Below are 19,608 nucleotides of genomic sequence, written 5' to 3' on the forward strand. Positions count from 1 at the left end.
CCGCGCAGTTTTCATGCGGGGCGGCGCACCACCATGAAGTCCCTAGCAGAATGATAAGTGATGCCGAGAGGACCTATTTTTCTTTTCAGCTTCACTGGGGGGCCAGCGGCATCACTGCGGGGGCCACGCCCCCCCTAACATCTCAGAGGAAGCCCTGGGGGCCAACCATGTGTTTTGCCCCTCCCCCCACACCCACTTTTTACTCGAGGCCCTCTCGTCTAGGACGTGGTTACCTTACAGAATAAACAAACTCGGTAAAAATAAGTTCCACGAATCCCCACGCACAGAGTCCAAGGGACCCTTGTTGATCCAAGGAGGCCCTCTATCCATACTCGTCAGCGGAGGCCCCTGGAACTGATGCCCTGAGAGGCGCTAGTGGATCTGAGGAGGCCCCAATATCCACACTAGTCTGGGGAGGCCCCTGACACTGGCGGTCTGAGAGGCTCGTCTGGCGTCTATCCACACTAGTCAGAGGAGGTCCCTGAGACTGGTGGTCTGGGAGGCCCCTCCATCCACACTAGTCAGAATTGGCCCCTGACATTGGTGGTCTGGGATCCCCCTACCCTCACTAGTCAGAAGAGGCCCCTCTATCCTCAATAGTCAGAAGAGGCCTCTGAGACTGATGGTCAGAGATACCCTTTTATTTATACTAGCCACAGCTGCACAGGAGCCCCCTGAGATAAATGGTCTGAGAGACTCTTCTATTTATACTAGCCTAAGGCGCCCCTGGGATTGATGGTCTAACAGGCCCTTATATTTATACTGGCCGGAAGAAGGCCAATGAGACTGATGGTCTGAGAGACCCTTCTATTCACACTGGCCAGAGGAGGCAATTGAGACTGGTGGTTTGAGAGGACCTACTATTCATAAAAGGCAGAGGAGGCCCATGAACTTAAGGGTCTGAGAGCCCCTCCTATTCATACTAACCAAGAGACGACCCTGAAATTAATAATCTGCGAGGCCCTTCTATTCATACCAGCCAGAGAAAGCCCCTGGGATTGATGATCTAAGAGGCCCTTCTATCTATAGTTGCCAAAGGAGGCCCCTGAGACTGACGGTGGCCAGAAATGGCCTTTGAGACTGATGGTCTGAGAGGCCCTTCTATTCAAACTAGGCATGGGAGGCCCCTGAGAATAATAGTCCGAAGTCTCAGATACTATACCTCCTCTGACTAGTGTGGACTGAGGATAGACGGGCCTCTCAGACCCTCAGAGGCCGGTATCCCTCAGAGGCCGGTATGGGATATTAGAGCTCAGTGAGAGCTTGTGTGGTGCCTTCAGTGGCCTTGTGGAGCCGTTAGTGTTCTCTGGCGCCAGTGTGTCCTCACTCCTCGTCAGTCGTCACCGGTGTGGGGCATTTAGAGCTCAGAGATACTGGTGTGGGGCCCTCAGAGGTGTCGGTGTGGGTCCTTCAGATGCACCTATAGAGCCTTGAGAGTTGAGATGCACACGTGTGTGGGCCCCAGAGGCGCCGGTGTGGGCCCTCAGAGCCACCGATATAGGGCCTTGAAGGAAATTGTTCATTTTCCTGAAATTTGTATTTTACTACAGATTAATGATTTTCATGATCATAATTATCAGAAATACCCAATATCTTGCGTTGGCCATGGGTCTTGTGAGCTTTTGACACATTGATTTCGGCCTTTTTTCCCAGTCTTACCTCCCCCTATCAGTGAACATGTTGTTCGACGATATACAGATGTCAAGGTTAGGGTCAAGGTCAACCTAGGTCATCTGGAAACATTGCGTTTTAGGCAAGCGGAATTTACTTTTTGTGAAGTTTCTTTGACTGTATTTTTAGTAAAAGTTTCTCATTTCATGATCTCATGTAATATGGACACATAAACAATCGGTGCACACATCAGTATACACACAGACACACACAGATATACAAACACATATCATTGACCTTGACCTAACTTGACCTGAGATGACCTCACCAGCGAAAACCTGGTCGGATAGAGTGACATAGAGGTTCTAGCTGGCTTGGCACCACAATACGGCATCGTCATCGGTATATGATGAGCAGCGCACTCGATATCCAACGGTGACTCAAAACAGTAACATTTTTAGTTTGACCTGACCTGGAAGGTCAATGCCTGACCTGAGAAGGTAAAACTGAGCATCATTGGATTCGTCTTTTCCCAAAGAATCTTTTTAGTCTTTACCGCAAAGCTCTATCTCCAACAGGAACGAAATGGCGCGGGGGGTGGCACCCTCCCCCCCCCCCATGTGCGTTCTAGGATGGGAAAATGGCATGTGCGGGCGAGGGTTAATCCCAGGGGCTTTCTCTGGCTAGTATGAATAGATCAGCCTCTCAGATAATTAATTTCAGGGTCTTCTCTTGGCTAGTATGCATAGGAAGGGCTCTGATACCCTGAATTTCAGGGGCCTCCTCTACCTATTACGAATAGTAGAACCTCTCCAACCACCAGTCTCAGGTGCCTCCTCTGGCTAGTATAAATAGAAGGGCCTGTTAGACTATCAATCCCAGGGGCCTCCTCTGGTGAGTATAAACAGGAGAGCCTCTGAGACCAAAAATCTTAGGGGGCTCCTGTGGTCAGTATAAATAAAAGGGCCCCTCAGACCATCAGTCTCGGGGGCCTCCCTAGAACAATGTGGAGAGGGGCCTCCCCAGATTCACTAGGACCTCTCTGACCATCAGTCTCAGAGGCCTCTTCTGACTATTGAGGATAGAGGGACCTTCTCTGACTAGTGAGGGTAAAGGGCCTCCCAGACCGCCAGTGTCAGGGGCCTATTCTAACTAATGTAAATTGAGAGGCCTCCCAGACCACCAGTCTCAGGGACATCCTCTGACTAGTTAGTGTGGATAGACGGGCCTCTCAGACCACCAGTGTCAGGGGCCTTCCCAGACCAGTTTGGATATTGGGGCCTCCGGCCTCCTCAGATTCACTAGCGCCTCTCAGGCCATCAGTCTCAGGGGCCTCCGCTGACGAGTATGGATAGAGGGCCTCCTTGGATCAACAAGGGTCCCTTGGAGTCCGTGCGTGGAGATACGTGGAACTTATTTTTACTGAGTTTGTTTATTCTGGAAGATTACAACGTCCTCTCAACTCGAGACGAGAGGGTCCCGAGTAAAAAGTTTATGAGGGGGGGGGGGGGCGGCAAAACATATGGTTGGCCCCAGGGCCCCCTCTAGCATGTTAACTTGGGGGCCGTGGCCCCTGCAAGTGATGCCGCTGGCCCCCAGTGGAGCTAAAATCGCGTCACTGGGGCGGGGGGGGGGGGCAGGCAGTTAACACTTTTAGTGGCAGGGAAGTTGTTGTTTTTATCCATCCCTCAGGTTTTTCGAGAATATCTTCGAAACGGCTAAAGATAGGATGCTGAAATTTTGTGACTTTTCTTAGAACTAAACTAGGCACATCATTTGAAATTTTCAAGTTGATACCCTGATCAGGGGCGGTTCCAGGGCATCGGAAGGTCCATTGGGAGGTCCTATTCACGAAGTGAGTCATTTGGGTGAAGATCACTATGCTGGTGCACTATAACTGTAGGTATTCATTCTGTGGGTGGATCAACATTATTTTCGGGTATTAGAGGTTCACAAGTGATCACAAGAGATGGATCATAGGCGGTTCCAGGAAAGCAGAAAGGGAAGTCGATTTCACCTCCCAACTTCGGTGCTCTGACGCCGCCTATGAATTGCCAATCTACTATTAGTCATTCTATCACATATTTTGTAACATCAAAAGACCATTGCAAATCCGTTTTGGTAATGGTATTAGGCCCGGTGGCCGCGCCGGGCCTGCGGGCTTGACCTTGACATCTCTAAACAGGACCTCGGGGAAGGGCAGGACACAGAGTCTGAGCCTTAAGGACAGGGCAGGCACTGGCCATGAGGCTAAGATAAGACACATTAGGCACGTGAGGACTGGGTAGGTTGCAGGGTCCGAGGGCAAGGCAAGGCGCGGGTCTGAGGCTGTCATTACACAGGGCTGGTAAGTAGTGCAAGATTCAGGGCCTTAGAACACCTGATGAACACCACACCTGATGGCAGGGCAACACACACACACAGGATCTTAGAGCAGGGCAAGAAACAGTACCTAAGGGCAGAGCAAGATATAAGGACACAGGTAGGGCACAAGGCCTGAATGTATGACAAGACAGGGTATAGGGCCTGAGTTCAAGACAAGGCTCAGGGCATGAGGGCAGAACAAAGCACAGGTTGTGAGGACAGGTAAGGGCATGAGGACGGGAAACGGCACGGGACCTGAGGACGGGGGACACCACAAGGCCTGATAGCAGGGCAGGGCACAGCGCCTGAGAGCAATGGGACACGAGACCTTAGGGAAATGCAGTGTGCAAGGCTTGAGGGCAGAGTAGGACACAGGGCTGATGGCATGGGACAGCACAAGGCCTGATGACAGGGCAGAGCACAGCAGCTTAGTGCGAGGGCGGGGTCTGAGGGCAAGACAATGCACAAGGCTTAATGGCAGAGTACGACAGGGTCTGAGGGCAGGGCATGCACATGGGGCCTGAGGCAGGGCAAGGCATCAGGCTTGAGGAAGGACGCTGGGCCGGGGCATGAGGGCATGGGAAGGCACAAGACCTGATGGCAGGACAGGGCACAGCACCTGAGGGCAAGGCAGGGCACGGGGTCTGATGGCAGGACAAGTGTACGAGGCTTGAGGGCAGAGAAGGGCACAGGGCCTCAAACTAGGGTAGGACAGGGCACGGGCGTAAAGATGGGAAGACAGCGCATACAACTTCAAGGCAGAGTACATAAGGTATCGGATTTGAGGGCAGGACAGGGCGGGGCACAGGGCCTGAAGGAAGGGCAGGGCAAGGTACAAGACGTAAGGACAGGACACTGGGCAGGGCACATACCCTAGGGGTATAGTAGGGGAGGATATAACAAGGTGTACGACTTCAGGATAGAGCAAGGCACAAGGAATGGAGAGGGTATGTTTGTGCTTAGGTACATAGTAAATCAGGGCACAAAGCAATCGAAAAGCAACATCTGTTACACAGTAAAAGACCGAAGCATGTTACTTATTTTTGCTAGCACTTTTCCGCTGACACCCTGTCATTTCAGTGTGGGACGCAGTGGTTCAAATTTCGCGAGGGCTACGTCCCAAAGGCAGGGGGCTGCGTCCCCAAATGGGACGCAGTCAGTTTGTTAAAATATACCCTGAGTGTTTGAGAGAAATTGAACGTCGCGCTTATTGGGAGGTCGGATAGACCCACCCATGACCCTCAGTTAAAAAAAAAAAACTCGTAAAAGGTGGCCGATCGCGGCGAAACTTTTCGCATTCACGAGCTAATCAAAATTACACACATCATGACAATTATATGACCCCGAACCCCATGACCTTGACCTATGGCGTGTTTCTAGAGACCATGGCATGGCAGAATCGCGATTCTGCGTGTTAGCGCACATTATCGACGCGTTTTCAGACTATTTGTCTTAAAAAAACGCGCAAACTTGTTGAATGATTGTAATACCATGCCTTATGGTAGGTGTCAGGGTCGCATTAGGGTCAGGTGGTCAAGGTTACTGAGCTTAGATGACCTTGCTTCACCTTTTCAAGTTTCAACATGTATTAGTGTCCTTTTTGCAGATGTCGAATTTAGGATCCATTTTCAAGAGAGGTTTTGGTGCCAAAAAATATGTTACGAAGCTTCCCATATTACGAAGCTCCCTTTCAGTGGTGATTGACACCTACTTTGGCTACCTGGCATGACACCTAGGCTAGCTACTGGACACTGGTTGACCTGAGCTTACCTGACCAGACCTACCCCCAGGCCCCAAATGCTGACAGGGGATTCAGGTTCAGCGCAAAATTTTGAGCAAGATAGCATTAAAATTGGGAGGTTCGTATTTCCTTTGTATTTCATTTTTGTAACCACCTGGTCAGGCAATGTGAAAGGGTGACAAATAAATATCAAAGCATGGATAAGATAGGCTACTATTTTATTTTTCTTAGTTAAGAAAAGATAATCGTGTCAGGGCTATGACTAAAAATAAGTGGCCTAAATCCGATGAGAAAACAGGATTTGAGGGAACCCTAGGTTTGGCTCCTTGAGCCTCTGCCCCCCCCCCCCTCCAGCGAAAATCCCTTACAGGACCCTGAAGCCCCCGGCCCTACCTCAAAAAGTAGGTGGGCACTTGCCCACCTGACCCTCCTGTTCCTACGCCTATGCAATTTTGTTAATAGCCAAACTATCAAAAATAAAACACAAACTAATGTTTGTGGAATCAATAGGTTTGATTCTGACACCAGATTGCCTCCATAAAAAATCAATTTCCTGATTGTCTTTTAGCATGCTTTGCATAAAAACAGTCATTATTTTGGCTGTATTTTTTGTGTGTGGTTAGCTTCATCATTTTTTTTGCCACCTGCTAGCAGCACTGCCAATCAGTGTTTTACAAGAAGCATGCCAAATGGGGAAACTATGAGGCAGAAATAAAAACATTGATCGATCAATAAATGGATCTTGTACCTACCTATAACCATATATGGGCATAAATGCAGTCCCCGCTATGACGGGGTGCATTCAGTGTAACGGGATAATACTTGCAGTATTGAGTACACCCACTGAAGAGAAAAAGCTTCCATTACCAAAGGAATGATAGTTAACGAGTAATACTTGACGAAAGTACGCACATTCACCCGAAAATGACGATGTTTTTTGCAGGTTCTGGGCATCCACTTTGGCAGACAATCAGCTGGCCATTCCATAAATGGATCGGCACTATGTAAAAAGTTAAGAAATGTATTTTTAAAACAATAAATACAAAATAGTAACTATTGAATAATAATTAATTTGCTATAATTAACAACATTGTAAACAAATTAATACAAATAATAACTATTTACCATCTCTTAATTACCGTAAACCGGGGTGACTTTGTATCACTTTTGACCAGTTTGGTACAATATCTTGTATATCACTTGAGATTTCACTCTGGAAACTGTTTCATCATACCAATTGGACAATTCTCTATCTAACTGAGTACAATAAATGCCTTGAAATTTATCATAAATATTTTATTTTTTTACCAAAAAATTGATCATTCTCACCCAGACGTCGGGGTGACTATGATCACTATATTAAAATCACCTTATGTGTGCCATAGGAGCCCTCAGAAGGGGCTTGTGTGATAAAATTACATGTTTTGAATAAAATCAAAGGCTTTGCTTGACAAAAACTCACACATTTTACAGTAAAACTATGAATCATTGAGGTATTAAAATAAAGTTGCATGCTCTGGGTCTAAACTGACATTACAGAGCTATAAGCAGCAAAATTAGCTACTTTAACCTCTGACTTCAAGATTAAGTAACAGTCACAGATGTCCTAAGCCACAGGCTACCTGTTCTACATCACACTTTGTCTGCTGGTGGCTGTGGGACCACTTGCCACACTGTTCATGCCCCTCCCAGCTGATTGTCTTTTTCACTTCCCATTGACGCTCCAATTACCACTGAGATAGAGCAGCTCAATGTTCATCCTCCATCATCAGTATCTAAGCCTTTCCTTTTCTTTCTTTATCTGGGTCTTTCTCATCTTTACCATTATTTTTGTTGGAGATGCTAGCGAATTTATACTTCATGCCAATGACAAAAAAACAAGCTGTGACATGAATGATTATTCTAACTGGGACCTAAAGTGTCTGATATAATGCTTCATTGCTTTATTTAACTATTGGCATAGAAAATACAGTTCACAGCAGCTAATTGCTCATTTGAGGCCCAAAATTGGTCCATGATCAAAGTCACCCGGGTATCATTGTCACCCCGGTTTACGGTACTCACTTTTTCTGGCACGTTTCTGTCAATCAGCAATTGCCGTCAAACGTCGGTTGGCCTTGAGTCACAACTTACTTCATTAGGACCACCAGCTAATTGTGCGCTGAGTGAGTACAGGCCTTGTGTGCATTAACTTGCTAATGTCTTATTTTTCATTTGAAAGCTAGGATGCAAAATCACATCCATTTTTCGTTACATGGTCATGGCCCTGCCCACTCCAACCTCTCATTGGTCGATCAATATTTGGATTTGAGCCTCGTCCTTTACCCAACTGATGCACAACCTAACAGAACAGCTTCCAACAAAGTATGGTTAGTTTTACAATTGTAAGAATGCCCTGCTCCTTCATTTCAAAATGAAAAGTGATGCAACCATTAACAACACATGAGCCTAGTATCCGCCATCTTCACAACTATATAGCCGCCAAGATAAAGCAAAAGGGATACCGGTATGGACTCTAGCACAGATAACAGTAGTACTCTAGTCATGTCATGGCAGGCACAAGCTAGCTACAGGCAGTTTTTGCAAGAAGGTAGGTGGAAAAACAAAACAAAACAAGGAGACAAGTGACAACAATATGGGTGGGTGGAGTTCTTCTGGCTGTTTACTTAACCTGATCTATCATATTAGGGAGAACAATATTTAGCTTACCTGTTGTAGACACAACGACCACCATCCTTGAAACTGCACGTGCACAACAATAACGCTCAAAGATATTCCGGCGTGCAAACAGCTGCGCCGAAATTGTAGCTCAGTCGTGCTTCCAATCGACGTGGCACATCGCTGCCAGATCTTTTACTGGACGAGGAAGGCCTTTGAGTATGAAGCAAACTCTGGTGGATAAATATGAACTAACAGAATCGTTTAATTGGCCGGGTTAGGGTAAATCTGGTTTAGGCTAACGTGCTCCAAAGTTAGTATAAACTCGGATCTGGGCTGTTCCTATCAAAATACACTAGTTTTAATTTATGCTATCCAAAAAGTTAGGGTAAATTAAATAAATTGAAAATCGGGTTTAGGCTAACGAAAAGTTAGCCTAAACCCGTTTCACAAAAGCATAAAATGAAGCTATTTGCTGTAAAAGAAAGTACGTGCAGATTGATCACATCAGGTGCATTCGCCGGATAGACCGTCGTGAAAACGGCCATTAACTACTATCAGATACATTTTTGTCGATACGTGCCTTATTCGTTACGTACATGATTAATCAGTACTTTTGCTGACGTACATGTGCAATACGTACTTTTGCGATGCATGCTTTTGTCTGCATGCAGCTAGGGGGGGGGGGGGGGGTAGTAGAGCTAGGGGGGGGGGGGGTAGAGCGCTGCCATAGTCGTGGTGTTCGACTGTGCTGCCATCTGATGTCGCACCACTGATAACTGTCGGCGCGGCGCCGCCGTCTCCATTTGAGTGTGTAACAAACGCACGGTCGAGAGCCACTAATTCGAAATTATTTCGAGTTTGGCGATTTTGTGCTTACAGATACTACCATGGTGAGGATAAACTGAAACTGCGTATACTTTGAATGTAACATAATGGACCACTCTTATCACTCGCCGTGGCCACTAGCGCTCACGCTATAGCTCTGCATCGTTACTAGTACTAATAGTTATCCCTTAACTGCATAAGTATCTAAAAGTGTTGTGCTTAAGTATCGCTTCTCGGCCTTTTGGCTAAGATCAAAGTGTAGTATCTGTTCTTATCAGCTTAATATCTGATACGTCCCCTACATGGGGACCAGAATATTAAACTGATTTTTGGACTTTGGCGGGGTTTTTGGAGCTTGCTCCAGCCCTGCCGCGGGTTGGCCTGGCATTGCACTACAGCCAGGATCGGCCCACTTTTGTTATCATGCGTTGTGATATGTGGTGAAAATAAAAGGATAAAGATACTTTTAAGATATATGACAATAAAAATTGACAAAACATGAAAATACGCCTCTTTTTGATCATGGTCATAGACAAACGCTCATACTAAATGGAATAAAAATGCGGGTATCGGCAAATTGTACCTGTGACCCCTCAATGTCCCTGAGGTCATCTCAGGTCATGAAGAAAAATGACCCAATCAATATCATTATGATTATAGACGTTTTTTTTTTCTCGAATTCCACTACTACGTGCCGCCCCCGACCCGAGCCACGATAACCGCTACAATAGGCGAATTAATTCACGCATTTATTTTGTTCCCAGACAATCGACATCTTTCAAGTACACGGTGCATCGGCGTCCTAAAATGTGACTGGAAAGGCCGCTCTATCTGGTGAAACTCAGTAAAGACGGTGCATCATCATCTAACTGAGGTACCTGTAAAGCTGACATCTTTATCACTATTCATTCGGTATCAGTGATGGACAGTGGGGGGCGTGTGGGAAGTTGTGGGTGACGACAGCTTTGCCTTACGTAAAGCATCATATGCTTTTAAAACTTTTCTCTTTTTATTAGTTTTGCTATAGCGTGAGGCGTGCAATCGTATATCGAAATGAAAAAAGTAACTGGAAAAATAGCAGTATCTATCGACATTCCTTACATCTGTGCTTTGGTAAGGTCCTGACAAATGCTTTATTTATTCATATTAGCCGTTTTCACGACGGCCATCTGGTACACATTTGATGCACAGGTGGTACAGATAAAGTGCAGAATTGGTCAAATCAGGTTCAGTGTGTCCTCTTAGCAGCTATCAGCTAGCACTTATATGCACTAATTTCTTATATGCCTGATTTGTCATATTTTCAGAGAGCATCATCGATTAAAACACTAATAAATTCATAAAATGAAGCTATTTGCTGTAAAAGAAAGTACGTGCAGATTTGATCACATCAGGTGCATTCGCCGGATAGACCGTCGTGAAAACGGCCATTAACTACTATCAAGATACATTTTTGTCGATACGTGCCTTATTCGTTACGTACATGATTAATCAGTACTTTTGCTGACGTACATGTGCAATACGTACTTTTGCGATGCATGCTTTTGTCTGCATGCAGCTAGGGGGGGGGGGTAGAGCTAGGGGGGGGGGGGTAGAGCGCTGCCATACGTCGTGGTGTTCGACTGTGCTGCCATCTGATGTCGCACCACTGATAACTGTCGGCGCGGCGCCGCCGTCTCCATTTGCGTGTGTACAAACGCACGGTCGAGAGCCACTAATTCGAAATTATTTCGAGTTTGGCGATCTTTTGTGCTTACAGATACTTACCATGGTGAGGATAAACTGAAACTGCGTATACTTTGAATGTAACATAATGGACCACTCTTATCACTCGCCGTGGCCACTAGCGCTCACGCTATAGCTCTGCATCGTTACTAGTACTAATAGTTATCCCTTAACTGCATAAGTATCTAAAAGTGTTGTGCTTAAGTATCGCTTCTCGGCCTTTTGGCTAAGATCAAAGTGTAGTATCTGTGGGGCATTCCCCCGGTATTTGCACATGATCGCGGCTCATTGGTCGGGATAGACATGCTTTTGGTTGGCTACCTTTTTTTTACAAAGCACGCCGCTAAAACATGCTCTATACGCTAAAAAATCTGTTCTTATCAGCTTAATATCTGATACGTCCCCTACATGGGGACCAGAATATTAAACTGATTTTTGGACTTTGGCGGGGTTTTTGGAGCTTGCTCCAGCCCTGCCGCGGGTTGGCCTGGCATTGCACTACAGCCAGGATCGGCCCACTTTTGTTATCATGCGTTGTGATATGTGGTGAAAATAAAAGGATAAAGATACTTTTAAGATATATGACAATAAAAATTGACAAAACATGAAAATACGCCTCTTTTTGATCATGGTCATAGACAAACGCTCATACTAAATGGAATAAAAATGCGGGTATCGGCAAATTGTACCTGTGACCCCTCAATGTCCCTGAGGTCATCTCAGGTCATGAAGAAAAATGACCCAATCAATATCATTATGATTATAGACGTTTTTTTTTTCTCGAATTCCACTACTACGTGCCGCCCCCGACCCGAGCCACGATAACCGCTACAATAGGCGAATTAATTCACGCATTTATTTTGTTCCCAGACAATCGACATCTTTCAAGTACACGGTGCATCGGCGTCCTAAAATGTGACTGGAAAGGCCGCTCTATCTGGTGAAACTCAGTAAAGACGGTGCATCATCATCTAACTGAGGTACCTGTAAAGCTGACATCTTTATCACTATTCATTCGGTATCAGTGATGGACAGTGGGGGGCGTGTGGGAAGTTGTGGGTGACGACAGCTTTGCCTTACGTAAAGCATCATATGCTTTTAAAACTTTTCTCTTTTTATTAGTTTTGCTATAGCGTGAGGCGTGCAATCGTATATCGAAATGAAAAAAGTAACTGGAAAAATAGCAGTATCTATCGACATTCCTTACATCTGTGCTTTGGTAAGGTCCTGACAAATGCTTTATTTATTCATATTAGCCGTTTTCACGACGGCCATCTGGTACACATTTGATGCACAGGTGGTACAGATAAAGTGCAGAATTGGTCAAATCAGGTTCAGTGTGTCCTCTTAGCAGCTATCAGCTAGCACTTATATGCACTAATTTCTTATATGCCTGATTTGTCATATTTTCAGAGAGCATCATCGATTAAAACACTAATAAATTCATAAAATGAAGCTATTTGCTGTAAAAGAAAGTACGTGCAGATTTGATCACATCAGGTGCATTCGCCGGATAGACCGTCGTGAAAACGGCCATTAACTACTATCAAGATACATTTTTGTCGATACGTGCCTTATTCGTTACGTACATGATTAATCAGTACTTTTGCTGACGTACATGTGCAATACGTACTTTTGCGATGCATGCTTTTGTCTGCATGCAGCTAGGGGGGGGGGGGTAGAGCTAGGGGGGGGGGGGTAGAGCGCTGCCATACGTCGTGGTGTTCGACTGTGCTGCCATCTGATGTCGCACCACTGATAACTGTCGGCGCGGCGCCGCCGTCTCCATTTGCGTGTGTACAAACGCACGGTCGAGAGCCACTAATTCGAAATTATTTCGAGTTTGGCGATCTTTTGTGCTTACAGATACTTACCATGGTGAGGATAAACTGAAACTGCGTATACTTTGAATGTAACATAATGGACCACTCTTATCACTCGCCGTGGCCACTAGCGCTCACGCTATAGCTCTGCATCGTTACTAGTACTAATAGTTATCCCTTAACTGCATAAGTATCTAAAAGTGTTGTGCTTAAGTATCGCTTCTCGGCCTTTTGGCTAAGATCAAAGTGTAGTATCTGTGGGTTGTTTAACCTATTTTAACTCGCGCGAGGCGCTTTTTGACTTTGATCTTGGCCAAAGGGTCGGGAATTGTATTCCCTTGTAATCCCTGTGACCTTGAGCAGTGCCGTGTTGCTGTGCCCGTCCACATGGTGTCGCCACCGTCGCCGCTTGCCGAGGAGGGGGCGCCGCTGCTGCTCTACACCAGGTGAGACCGCGCGGCGACTGCCTCCCCGCCTCCCCCCCCCCCCCCCCTAGCTTCCGGGCAACGGCCTTCAGCCGTTGACCCGTTTTCAAAGGTTTCGCGCCAAAACCCAGACCGTTGGGATTTGGCGCCAAACCTTTGAATTTGAACTCCCTTCCCGCCCTTTCCCACCTAACGCCGGCCTGTTGATGAACATTTCTTGTTTTTGCTAAATCTGCTTTTGATCTCATTTGCTTCAATTCTACCCCTTTTCGGCCTGTTTTACGTCTAAATTACCCGTATTCCGTGCCCGTACCCATACCGTTTCTCCGTCCCGGCCTCGCCGCGTGGTTTCCCGTGCCCGAGCCGGCGCCCCCGACTCGCTGGCCTGTGCTGTGTGCTGTGTGTTGTGTTGTGTTGTTTGATAGTGTATTGTTGTGCCTTTTATCATGTCTGCGCCACCTTCCCGTGCTCCCACCGTGTCCCCTCCCCGGGCGGCGGACACCCAGCCCACGATCGATGGCGAGCGTCTCGTGTTGCCCTTCCCTCTGCCTGGCCTCTTGCTATGCCCCGTGGAGGGCTGTGGGACCCGCTACGCTAACTGCAGTGCCTCGACCATGCGTCAGAGCCTGAAGCGCCATGTGAAACGGTGTCACACGGAATTGACCGCTGCCCAGTGGGTGTGTGGGGGGTGCAGGGAGGAGCTGCCCTACCACTTCAACAGGCACGGCTGCTTTGCGCAGCCGGCCGCCGCGGGCCCGGTGGCCATGCCCCACCGGTGCTGGTGCGGCCGCAGTTTCACCACCCGCCGCGGCCTGACCAATCACGCCCGCCTGTGTCGCAGCTCGCCCGTCCACGTGGACACACCCAGTCTGTCCCTGTCCCGTGTGACCGCCGACGCTGACCGACCAGCCCCGGGTGATGACGCCGTCCCCCTGCCCCCGCTCACCCCTCCCGAGGCCCCCGTCCGCGGCTCGGCCTCTGACCCCGGCCCCGGCTCGCCCCGCTCGAGCCTGTCGAGCCCGCTGGCCGACCGGCGCGGCTCCGGTGGCCGGCCGGCCGCCGGTGACGTCACCGACGATGACGTAACCGATGGTGACGTCACCCTGACGCCTGACTGTGAGGTGACACCCCGTCCCGGCCCTGTGACGCCCCGGTCCGGCCCTGTGACGCCCCAGCCCGGCCCTGTGAGTGTCACGGTGGTGCTGCCCCCCGGGTCTGTGTCGCAGTCGCCCGTGCCGTCCCCGGGAGTGATGTCGGACGTGTCTGATGTGACGTCAGTCATGTCTAGTGTGTCCTCCACTGATGTGACCTCCTCCTTCTCGACGTCTGACTCGTCTGGGTCGTCGACCCCGCTCGGCACCCCGTGTGCCCTGACGCCCCGCGCCCGCCGGTCCCTGCGGACCAGCCCGGCCCGGCCCGACCCTCCTGGTGACCCCGTGTCGCCCCCTGCTAACCGGGACCGTCCCAGCCCCCTCCAGCGACTCGCCCGGCGATTCATGGCGGCGATCGGCCGTGGCGGCCGGCGGCCGGCGGCCCCGGCCCGGCGGGACCCCTCCCTGCCCCGTCCAGACTCACCCCTCCTGCCCCCGTTCCCGCCCTCCCTGGAGGCTTGTCGGCGGTCGGAGAGTGGGAGTGAGCTGGACATCACCCTGGAGACCCCGCCGCGGGCCCCCTCCCCCTCTGACTGGACCCTGCTGGAGGACCTGGCCGTCTCCTCTGACTCCGAGGCGGCCGTGACGGAGGACAGCCTGCCGCTGTCGCTGCGGCTGGCCGGCACCGACTCCCCTCCCCTCCCGGTGCCCGCTGACGCTCCGTCCCCCGACAGAGCCCCGACGCCGCCGCTGGATCCGGCTCCGTCCTCCCCACTCTCCCCAGCTGACTGCCCGCCGCCCGACAGAGCCGAGACGCCGCCGCCGGACGCTGCTCCGCGCTCTGTCCCTGCTCCGGCCTCTGCCTCGTCAGCTGACTGGCTCTCCGCCGTCCGCCGCCGGCCGGCCTCCCCCCGCCCCCTCCCCGCCGACTGACTCGGGTAGCGGTGGGGGTGATGAGCGGAGGAGAAGGAAGCGACGCCGGCGCCGCCGTGACCGGCGTGGACCGGTCCCCCGTGACCCGGCCCGTGACGTGCCCGTCCCCGGTGACCTGACCTGCTCGTCCCATCCCGGCCGTGACCCGTCCTCCCATGGCAGCCCACCCCCGAGGGACACCAGTGGTGACGGCTGTGGCTGGCCCCGCCGGACACTGGTGTTCCACCAGTCCCGTGCTCCCGTCCCACAGGACCCGGTGGACGGTGACCCCCGCCGTGGCCCGCCTGTCAGTGACCTCGGTGGCCCCCCTGTGACCTCCACTGACCGTGGCCGTGACTGTGCCGCGCGCACCCAGCCCTGTACCCCTACCCGTCGTGTACGGACCCCTCCCGGGTTCCCGTCCCGGGGAGGACGGCCCCCGCCCGGGTTCCCGGCCCGTGACGTGCCCCTTCACGGCCCCGTGTCGCCCGGTGCCCGTGCCGCTGTCGGTGACAGTGGCCTCACACGGACGTACAGTGAGGTGGTGCGGACCCCAGTGCCTCACGCTGTGCCGCCCGTGACCCGCCCCGAGCCGCCCGCACCCCGTGCTGTGCCGCCCGCACCCCATGCCGTGCCGGGTCCCTCCCGTGACCCCGGTGGTGACCGGCGTGCTAACCGTGGTCGTGGAGGCCGTGACGGGGGTCGTGGCCGCCAACCCGCCGCTAACCCGGCCCGTGCCGCCGCCGGTGGCCGCCCCGGCGCTGACCTGACCCGCCGTGCACCCGTGTCACCCCGTGGCCGTGACCCTCCCCATGGCGGTGCTGCGCCCCGCCCCACCCGTGGCCGCGGTCCGCCCGGTGACCCCGCTCACCGTGACCGTCCCAGCGTCGCCCGTGACCCAGCCGTGACCCGTCCCGGCCGTGGCCGCTCCGGCGGCGAGCCTACCGGCGCCGGCCGTGGTGCTCGCGGCAGAGGTGGCCGTGGTGGTCGCCCACCCGCTGACCAGCCTCGTGTCACGCCCCGTGTCCCGCCTGACCCGCCCCGCGGCTCGCCCGGCGCTACTGCGCGCGTGCCGCCTGGTCACCCGCCTCGCGCCCCACCCGGTGACCCCGCCGGCGCTGTGGCCGGTGGACCGCCCCGTGCTCCGCCCCGTGACCCGCCCGGTGACCCGCCCGGTGACCCGCCCACTGACCGTGACCCCGCCCCTGACCGACCTGCCGGCGGTGCCCGTGGTGGCGGCCGCGGTCGTGGTCGTGGCCGTGGTGCCTCCCGCGGTCGTGGCCGAGGTGGTGCCTCCCGTGGCCGGGGTGGTGCTGCTGGTGCCCCCGCTGGTGACCCCGCTGGTGACCCTGACGGTGGTGCCGGTGGCGGTGGCCGTGGTGGCGGTCGTGGCCGTGGCCGCGGCGGCCCTGGCCGTGGTCGGGGCCGTGGTGCCGGCCGTGGTGGTGGTGCTGGAGGTGCTGGTGACCCCGCCGGCGCCCCTGACCCCGCCGTCGCCCCTGACCCCACCCAGCAGGGCCCGGAGCCGACCGAGCTGCAGCAGGAATTCCTGCCCATACTGACCGCCTTGCAGGAGACCCACACCCCGTGGGAGGATGTGGAGCGCCAGCTCACCCGGCTGTGCGCCGAGGCGGCCCGGCGTAACGCCGACTACCATGAGCGGCGCCGGCGCCCCGCCCCCTGGCGCCCCCCTAACGAGCGGCCGCCCGCTGACCGTCCCCCCGCCGGCGAGCCCCGCCCCCCTCCAGCGGAGCAGGAGCCGGAGCCGGCCGAGGACCACCGGCGGCCCTGGCAGCCGCCGGCCTACGCGGCCGAGGAGGCCAGCCGGCTGCAGCGGCTGTACCGCTCCAACAGGGAGAAGGCGGTGCGGCAGGTGCTACGGGAGGAGACGCCCCCGTGCCCCGTGCCCGGCGAGCAGCTGGCGGCCCACTTCGCCCCTCCTCCCTGCCCCCCTGTGGAGTGGGACCGGCGGCCGCAGGAGGTCCCTGACCTGACCCCCGCCGCCCCCTCCCCGGCTCTGACCGCCCCGTTCCGAGCCGACGAGGTGTGGGGCCGTCTCCGGCGGGCGGCCAACACCGCCCCCGGCCCTGACGGGCTGCGCTACGCCGCCTGGCGCGCCCTCGACCCCGGCGCCCTGCTGCTGACCCGGGCGTTCGAGCTCTGCCGGCTGGCGCGCCGCGTCCCGCCCACCTGGCTGGTGTCAGAGACGGCCCTCCTCCACAAGGGGGGTGACCCGACCCGGCCCGACAGCTGGCGGCCGATCGCCCTCGGCGCCACGGTCGCCAAGCTGTACGCTGGTGTGTGGGCCGACCGTCTGTCCGGGTGGGTGGAGGCCGCTGACCTCCTCTCCACAGGCCAGAAGGGTTTCCGGCCATTCGACGGCGTGCTGGAGCACAACTTTGTGCTCCAGAGCGCCATCAACAGCGCCCGGGAGGACGGGACAGAGACCCACGTGGCCTTCATTGACCTGACCAATGCTTTCGGCTCGGTCCCCCACAGCCTCCTTTGGCAGGTCTTGCAGCGGGTCGGTGTGCCGGAGGAGGTCGTGGCGGTGGTACAGGGCCTGTACCAGGGCAGCGCCACCCGGTACCGCGCCGGGGACGGCCTGACCGCGCCGGTGGCGTGCCAGCGTGGCGTGCGGCAGGGGTGCCCCCTCAGCGGCCTCCTCTTCTCCCTCGCCCTGGAGCCGCTGCTGCGGGCCCTCGCCGCCGCGCAGGTGCGCTGCCTGGCCTACGCCGATGACCTGGCTCTGATTTTCAGCCGGCGCAGCGAGGTGCAGGACGGCCTGGCGCTGCTGGAGCGCGTGTGCGCCTGGGCCGGGCTGACCCCCAACCCGGGGAAGTCGGCCCTGCTCTCCGTCGGCGCCCCCTCCCCGCCCGCCACCCTGTGCGGCGCCCCCTTGCCCCTCATTGACAGGGACGGGGCCTACAGGTACCTCGGCCGACCCGTCGGGCACACCCGCCTGATCCAGCCGCCCCTGCAGGTGGTGGCCGAGGCGCGCCGTGACGCCGCCCGCCTCCTGGGTTCGCCCCTGGCCCCCTGGCAGAAGCTGGACGCGGTGCGGGCGTTCATCGCCCCACGGCTTACCCACTGCCTGCGGCTGGGGGTGATCCCCAAGGGGGCCCTGGCCGCTTTTGACAGGTCGCTGCGGTGGCGCGTGAAGGGGGTCCTCAACCTGCCAATAAACGCCACAAATCACTACCTTTATAGCCCCACAGGTGCCGGTGGCGTGGGACTAACCCATTTCGCCCAGGAGGCGGATATCCTTCTGGCGGCGGCCACCCAGCGCCTCCTCCACTCCCGTGACCCGGCGGTGGCCGAGCTGGCGGCCGCCGAGCTGACCGGTGCCGCCCGGCGCCGTGTCCGCCGTGACCCGACCCCGGCCGACCTGGCGGACTACTTGAACGGGGTCGCCATGCGTGACGACGGCGGGGGCGTGTCGTGCCGCTCGACCCGGACCCGTGTGGCCACCACCGCCCTCGCCCGCCGCGCCCCCGTCCGCTGGCGCGCCGCTGACCCCCCTGTCCTGCAGGTGGGGGAGGCGGACGTGGAGCCGCGGCGCGAGTCGCGCGCGCTCCGGGAGGCGGTCCGCCGCACTGACCTCGCCGACCTGACCCGTCTCCCACAGCAGGGCAAGGTGCTGGCTTGTGTGGCCGACCAGCCGGTGAGCTCCCATTATATGTATAATGGGAGCTTCACCCGGTTCGCCGACTGGCGGTTCGTGCACCGCGCCCGTCTGTCCCTGGTCCCCCTTAACGCGTACTCCCGCAGGCCAGGGGCAGACCGCCGGTGCCGCCGGTGCGGCTACGTCCAAGAGACGCTGCCGCACGTCATCAATCATTGCCTTACAGCCCACGCCGAGGCCTACCAGAAGCGCCATGACGCGCTGCTGGCCCGGCTGGAGCGCGCCACGCCGGTCTTCCCCGGTGACGAGGTCCGGGTGAACCGTCGGGTGCCCGGCCTCGACTCTGCCCTCCGCCCCGACCTCGTGGTGACCCGTGGTGACCGAGTGACCCTTGTCGACGTCACGGTGTCCTTTGAAAATCGTCCAGAGGCCCTCCGCGCCGCCGCCGCTGAGAAGGAGCGAAAGTACGCGCCCCTCGTGCAGGAGCTGCGGCGGCAGGGGAAGACGGCCTCCGTGCACGCCCTGGTGCTGGGCTCCCTGGGCACCTGGGTCCGTTCTAACGAGACCACCCTCAGACAGCTGCGCGTCAGCCGGGTGTACGCCCGACTGATGCGTAAACTAATGGTCAGCGACACCCTCAGGTGGTCGAGGGACGTGTACGTGGAACACGTCACTGGTTCACGCCAGTATTAGGCGCCCCTGCCCCTCACGATGACCCCAGGGCCGTGTGACTGTGTTCTGGTGTTATTTGTTATGTTATGTTATGTAAATGATTGTACATTGTGTTGTGATTGTCTGTTGTGTT

The 19,608-nt window shown here is 54.6% G+C and overlaps 1 protein-coding gene, 1 non-coding gene and 3 pseudogenes across 2 annotated transcripts; all 5 read left to right on the plus strand.

Annotated features, from left to right (window-relative positions):
• The first annotated feature begins 9,427 nt into the window (after positions 1–9,427).
• Positions 9,428–9,620, plus strand: LOC122375642. The gene has a single exon (XR_006255433.1). It is a non-coding gene; the product is annotated as a U2 spliceosomal RNA (small nuclear RNA).
• A 1,513-nt stretch (positions 9,621–11,133) lies between these two features.
• Positions 11,134–11,253, plus strand: LOC122375637 (annotated as a pseudogene).
• A 20-nt stretch (positions 11,254–11,273) lies between these two features.
• LOC122375627 lies at positions 11,274–11,451 on the plus strand (annotated as a pseudogene).
• A 1,514-nt stretch (positions 11,452–12,965) lies between these two features.
• On the plus strand, positions 12,966–13,109 carry LOC122375632 (annotated as a pseudogene).
• Positions 13,110–13,137: 28 nt separating this feature from the next.
• Positions 13,138–19,496, plus strand: LOC122375618. Its single transcript, XM_043355121.1, has 8 exons — positions 13,138–13,196; positions 14,017–14,208; positions 14,581–15,132; positions 15,450–15,485; positions 16,119–16,557; positions 16,692–16,840; positions 17,033–18,284; positions 18,711–19,496. The coding sequence occupies exons 1-8, from the start codon at positions 13,138–13,140 to the stop codon at positions 19,494–19,496; spliced, it is 3,465 nt and encodes a 1,154-aa protein (XP_043211056.1).
• Positions 19,497–19,608: the final 112 nt, after the last annotated feature.

The sequence above is a fragment of the Amphibalanus amphitrite genome, unplaced genomic scaffold (genome assembly GCF_019059575.1).
Source record: "Amphibalanus amphitrite isolate SeventyFive unplaced genomic scaffold, NRLGWU_Aamphi_draft 001884F_arrow, whole genome shotgun sequence".
Lineage (NCBI taxonomy): Eukaryota > Metazoa > Arthropoda > Thecostraca > Balanomorpha > Balanidae > Amphibalanus > Amphibalanus amphitrite.

Coding starts and splice junctions, on each gene's coding strand:
- LOC122375618 (XM_043355121.1), top strand. CDS start 13,138: ATGGTGTCGCCACCGTCGCCGCTTGCCGAGGAGGGGGCGCCGCTGCTG. Junction 16,841..17,032: donor AACGCCGACTACCATGAGCG/GCGCCGGCGCCC, acceptor CCGCTCCAACAG/GGAGAAGGCGGTGCGGCAGG. Junction 18,285..18,710: donor CCCACTGCCTGCGGCTGGGG/GTGATCCCCAAG, acceptor CCTGTCCTGCAG/GTGGGGGAGGCGGACGTGGA.